General features: G+C 45.1%; 1 protein-coding gene across 3 annotated transcripts in view; it reads right to left on the bottom strand.

Annotated features, from left to right (window-relative positions):
* Positions 1-599: 599 nt before the first annotated feature.
* The window catches only part of STS (steroid sulfatase), a 158,123-nt gene continuing 152,722 nt past the window's right edge, over positions 600-6,000 (bottom strand). For all 3 annotated transcript variants that reach the window (XM_058714422.1, XM_058714423.1, XM_058714425.1), the window contains exon 11: positions 600-3,340. In XM_058714422.1, the coding sequence (XP_058570405.1) occupies positions 2,967-3,340 (374 nt within the window). In that variant the 3' untranslated portion in view covers positions 600-2,966. The remainder of the gene's footprint in view (positions 3,341-6,000) is intronic.

Raw genomic sequence — 6,000 nt, 5'->3', positions numbered from 1 at the left:
GGCGCCTGGGTGGCTCAGTCAGTTGACCATCCGATTCTTGGTTTCGGCTCAGGTCATGATCTCACGGTTTGTGGGTTCAAGCCTTGCATCGGGCTCTGTGCTGACAATGCAGAGTCGGCCCGGGATTCCCTGTCTCTCTCTCTCTCTGTCTCTCCTCTTCCTCCTCCCTGCTTGTGCTCTCTCTCTCAAAAACAACTACACATTAAAAAAAAAAAAAGAAGATAATGGCATGTTACACAAGAACCTAAAATATGTGAACACACTAAGATTCTATTTCACCACCGTGTTGCTACACGTGTGCACAGGACCTCCAACCCCAAGGGTTTATCTTTTTCTTTCTGATTTTAAAAGAAATTAAGGCACTTTTTGTGCACCCCTGAAAAGGCCTGAGGCAGTGTGCGTGATGGCTAACTGGTCCTGGAGGTGAGGGGCTGCCACACTCGTCACCCATCTCTGTATTTCTGAGCCCTTCCCTGAGGCTTTGGGACACGATCAATATTTGTTGAATTGAAACCTGTATCCGCCATTGCTTAGCATAGTAAAGCCCTCCGCGTACCCGTTGAATTGAGTCACACAGGAAAATAGAGCCATACGACACATTTCTTTCAAGGAGAGTTTTATTTTAAGTTTGCATGGGCATTAGAACAAGGTTCTCAGAATCCTTTACCAGCTGCCATCACTTTACAGGTGGCATTCTTCAGAGGCAGACCAGACACTGGACCCACATCTTTTCTCTGCTCTCCTCTGTGTGTCCTTCAGGGCAACCTAATGTCTGTTTCCCTTCTTGAATCCTTCACGACGTAGGGTGGGATTCTGGTTCTCACACAGCGTCACTGACCTTGGAAAACGATGCCTGTCTACACGTTACTGTTTGCTTAGCTTGGCATGTCTCTGAAATGCTACGAATGTAGTGATTTTGTTGCGGAAGAATTTGTTGAAACCTTCAAAACCCAGGAAGGTTTGGACATACAAACCCTATGGTACGTAATACCACTGAGATTCTTTGAAAACAAGTAGGCTCATACAGCTTTGTAAAACCAACAAACACAAAACCAGGTCGTAAAGAAGGCCTGCTTGGTGTTCCCTGAACAAAAGAATTCAAATTTCCTGCCATACATCCCAAGCAAAACTTTCAGATGGCAAGTGGTCTGAAATCTAAGAATCACCGTTATTATGACTAAACCTGATTTTTAAATACCCTGATTCGTAATGGTGATTTAACTTATTTTGAGGCAAATATGTGAGAGCTCATTTTATTTCTAGAGGTATATGTATCCTTCATTTGCTGCGAACATTGTACAGACTGAACAACTCTGAACATAAATGTGTATCCACATAATCTGTAAAAGTGCTTTAAATTACTTCATCCTCCAACATACATGCCCACACCATCAAGCGCTGTCTAAAAGTCCACTTGCATGGAGTGTGTTAAACTTTGAATAAACATGATCAGCTGAAAACCTAAGTTCCTAACAGAGGTTTTAAGTAGTTTCTGCCTGGTAACATCAGCAATAATCCTAACACGTTATTAACATGCTAGTGCATTCTTTAATGGTTCCTAAAGTAATACGACAGATTTTTGGCAATTTCTGGAGTGTGAAATCCACACGAGAAGTTGAGAATTCTGTTTGCTCTCCAACTTTCCACCACTCAACTGGGGAGAGGAGGAAAACTCACTTGCAGGTTTGAAGGGAAAGAAAACAAACATCAAAATCTAAAATCACGGACGTCAAGAGGAACGAGGGCACTATCGCTGATCTTGGAAGTGATTGATGGGGGACGAGTAGAGAGAAGTGTAGCCCACTGTGGGAACGTGGACAGAGCACACATTCTTCCCACTCAGCCACCCAGGCTCCAGACTTTCCATGTGGCTGTCCTCTCCTGGAACTGAGCCAACATGAGGCCAGCAGACAGTGCTGAGACCCGTTCACAAAAGACATGACTGGGTAGCCACAGGGACAGCAGCTCCTGCCCACGGACCAGGAAAGGAATCCATGCGATGCTGTTGGAGAACGTATACTGTCTGAACAAGTGATGTAAGCCTTGTCCACCCGGGTGCACTCTTTCCACAGTGGGGGCTCACACTCAGGACCCTTCTCCGGCTGAGCCACTGTCTGTCCATCGCCTGTGTGGCCTCGTGATGCCTTGTCCCTTAATTATTGATGTCGGAAGAAAGAGAATTAGAACAAAGTTGTACGTCTCACTGAGGACTGGAGGCATAGGGATTTCGTAGCCGTAGGACATGAGAACACAAAAGGGCTTACATTAACTCCTCTGGTCTCATCAGTAAACCCTGCAACCACGAAACACATCACAGCATCACGTGTGGATCATGGATTGCTTACGAATGCTTTGCCCGCAAATCATCTACGTGCCATGCCAGGAATTCTGCATCACGTTGGGATGGATTCCTTTCACTCCAGCCCCCCCACCCCACCCTGAGGTAGCCTTTATTTCAGAATTTCCATTCACCGAAGAATCAGTAAAACCCAAATATAATACTATAAATTATAAAACGGAAATCCCTTCGGGAGAGATTTGTTTTGGGATTATTGCTCCTGAAGGAAGGATTTCCCACAAAGTCTGTTGAACAATACATATCCATCTGTGAGCCTCTCCTGCTTTTACTTCAAAAGTGATCAGCTTCTAGCTTCCTAGCTTAAGTATCTCAGGTTTCTCAAGGAAAGAAATGAACTGGGAGTATGTAAGTATATCTATCACGAATAGCATTTGATATGTGTTCTAAATAATACCGATAATAATTGCCTTCCACGAGCCGAACTGCAACTTAGCATCATGTACTTCATGGCCCTTTGCTCACTGTAAGTTGCATATGTGAAGATTTACTAATTGCTTTTTCAGTGTTATCCCTTGTTTTGGGGGCTAGGGGAATCATGGCGGCCAACGCACCAGAAAGCGAGGCTCCCACAGGGCTGGGGCTGCCCAGTGCCACCCCGGACGTACAGCTAGTGGCTTGCTCTCCTGGCCTGTTTTTCTCGGTCACACTGGCAAGACAGGCCTGATGGTGAGCAACACATCTGAAGCCACGGCTTCCAGACAATGTTGCCCAGTGACAACTGATTGGGGACCGCCTTCAGGGTCTTGGTGTGACGGTCTACTGCCTGCTGCATGGTGTCGAGGACCTCCTGGAACCGGGGCTCGGTCGCTGGCGTCACTGGGTTTCTCTCTATGGGGTCTCTGGAAATATCAAACAGCAACGGCGGATGATGGTAGCTGACAGAATGCCCGTGGCAGAAACACACGTGTGTGGAAAAGCAGCCGTTGGCGCCCTCGGGGCTGAACTTGGGCGTGAAGAAGAAGGCCTTCCAGATGGACGTGCCTGTGGTGTACAAGGACAGAGGTTGGTGTGGTGTGGGAAGCATCTCTATTTCACCACGAATGGGAACGTGCACAGAAACTATGCTGCCAGCATGGGAAGCCTTAGTCAGGGATGAAACGGACCTGTTTCGATTCCTTACCCTTAAGGCTCAAAAGAACGAATGCCATAGCCAGAAAGATAAATAAGAAAGCAAAAACACGTGTGAAGGTGCAACTGGTGAGACAAAGGTAACATTAAGAGAATGACAGCTTCTACGAGGCAAATTTACATGGGACCGTGGCATTTTCTTCCTACTGAAAAACATCTCTCTCCCTCTCTCTTTCTGTCTCCCAATCTCTCCTTCTCTATCTCCGTCCTCTTCCTTTTTCCCAATCCCTAATTCCTTAGGTGATGCTGTGCAGGCAGGAGAAGAAAAAAGCCTATTAATTGAGCTGAGAACTCGGCCAGGACCGTCCCTTTGGTCTAATAAACTTTACAGTGCGGAACTGTGCAGCCGCCCTCAATAAACACACACTGACCAACAGAGGACAAGCTCCCAGCCCCGCCACCTCTTGCCCTCTGACGTTTTCAACCTGCAGGCTGTGTTTCTGTTTAAAACAGGACCTTCCGGAAGAGGTAGGCTCACTGCTAACGTGGACACGAGAGAAAAGTGCTTGCACACACACGTGCACATGCGTGGTTTTTTTTTAATTGCTCACAGCAAATGCTTACTCATGACTGAAGCCAAGAAGAATTCATAAATGCATTTTAATGCCTTCCTGATAAAACAGTAACATTCCATCTTTGCAATCTTGAAAGGAATACAGGAAGATACTATAAAGGCTTTCAATACAGAGAAAGACAGATACCATATGGTTTCACTCTTATGTGGATCCTGAGAAACTTAACAGAAACCCATGGGGGAGGGGAAGAAAAAAAAAAAGAGGTAAGAGTGGAAGAGAGCCAAAGCATAAGAGACTCTTAAAAACTGAGAACAAACTGAGGGTTGATGGGGGGGGGGGGGGGAGGGAGGGGAGGGTGGGTGATGGGTATTGAGGAGGGCACCTTTTGGGATGAGCACTGGGTGCTGTATGGAAACCAAGTTGACAATAAACTTCATATATGAAACACACACACACACACACACACACACACACACAAATAAAGGAACATTTGGGTGTTGGCCATTAAAAAAAATAAAATAAAATTATGGCCTCCCCAAGGTAAAAATAAATAAACAAACAAACACTAACAAAACAAAGAAAAAACCCACTGAGTTAAATGAATTGAAAGTTGTGTGTGCCAAGGTGGAACATACTTGCTAACAGTGAGAGACCCATTTAATGAATATCTGCTAAGGTATAGATTTATGCACAACAAAATTCTGCGTTTGACAGTTTTTTACTAGTCTGCATTTCAAGTTTGTACAAAAAGCTAATAATTTTTCTTGGTCGGCCGTTCTTCCCAAATGCGTTTAATCAGTGATAAGAACAACAAAAAGAATTCATTCTATGCCTCACCCTTTATAGTTTTCTGTATGCTTTTTTCTGTGTTTGAAATAAAGTTGCTCTTTGGGGAAAAAAAATAAAGGCTTTCATGTGTATGTCTATCATAACCAGGTAATCAGAACGCACACACATGATCACGCACACACAGCACCTACTTTAGTCTTACGCTACACCAACGTTTCAGAGAGGCCATCTAGAAGGTCTACTGGATAGCTAAGTAAATAGCGTCCAAGGTTTAAAGATGGGGGGAGTAGGGGAGGAAGAGATGGACGTGGTAAGCAGCACATATTTCAAAGCCCACTTTTAAGCACATGACATTATGAATATTAAAAAAAAAAAAAAGGATGCGGGGGTGGGGGAAGGCAATTCAGCATTTTCTGCAAGAGCACTGGGCAACATTCAATGCATTAGGAGGCTGTGCTTGGGCCCACCCACAGCTGTCACAAACAACCCAAACCATGTTCAGACCTCAGTTAACATTTCATTTTCTCCTTTCTGAGAAAACCTAAGCATATCAAATCAAGAATTAAACGAGCCTGGGGGGCCAGGCTGGGTGGCTCAGTCAGTTAAGTGTCCGACTCTCGATTTCGGCTCAGGTCATGATCTCACGATTCGTGGGTTTGAGTCCCGCGTCGGGCTGTGTGTGGAGCCTGCTTGGGATTCTCTCTCTCTCTCTCTCTCTCTCTCTCTCTCTCTCTCTCTCTCTCTCTCTCCCACCCCCTGCTCATGCCCTCTCTCTCAAAAATAAATAAACTTAAAAAAAATGCAAATTAGGAGAATTCATTGACCCCATGGTAGGATGGTTACAATAGGATGGCTACACAGTTTAAAAATTTAAGTTCTTTCGAAGTCAAGTCAGTGTTCCATCATACCCCCAGAGACTGCCTTTTTTAGGGAAGAAACCTGATTTACAAATAGTTATGAAAGACTTGTCTGTTTATTCTGAGGAGCTGAGTGCTCATCAAACGTCTTCTGACAGGGCCGTGAAAAGAGCTTTCTGCGCGTGAAGAAGGGAGTAGATAAAGACAGAATCAGCAGGTACTGACCAACTGGAATCAGGCCCAGGACGAGATCGTCTTGTCTTCCATGGTCACTACGGTGTTTTTATGTGCCCCCTCCCCCGCCAGAGAGCCAGAGATATTCCCACTGTGAAGGACAGACCTCTTGATTAAT

Source organism: Neofelis nebulosa, chromosome X, assembly GCF_028018385.1.
Source record: "Neofelis nebulosa isolate mNeoNeb1 chromosome X, mNeoNeb1.pri, whole genome shotgun sequence".
Taxonomy (NCBI): domain Eukaryota; kingdom Metazoa; phylum Chordata; class Mammalia; order Carnivora; family Felidae; genus Neofelis; species Neofelis nebulosa.
This window is presented reverse-complemented; position numbering and strand designations above follow the sequence as displayed.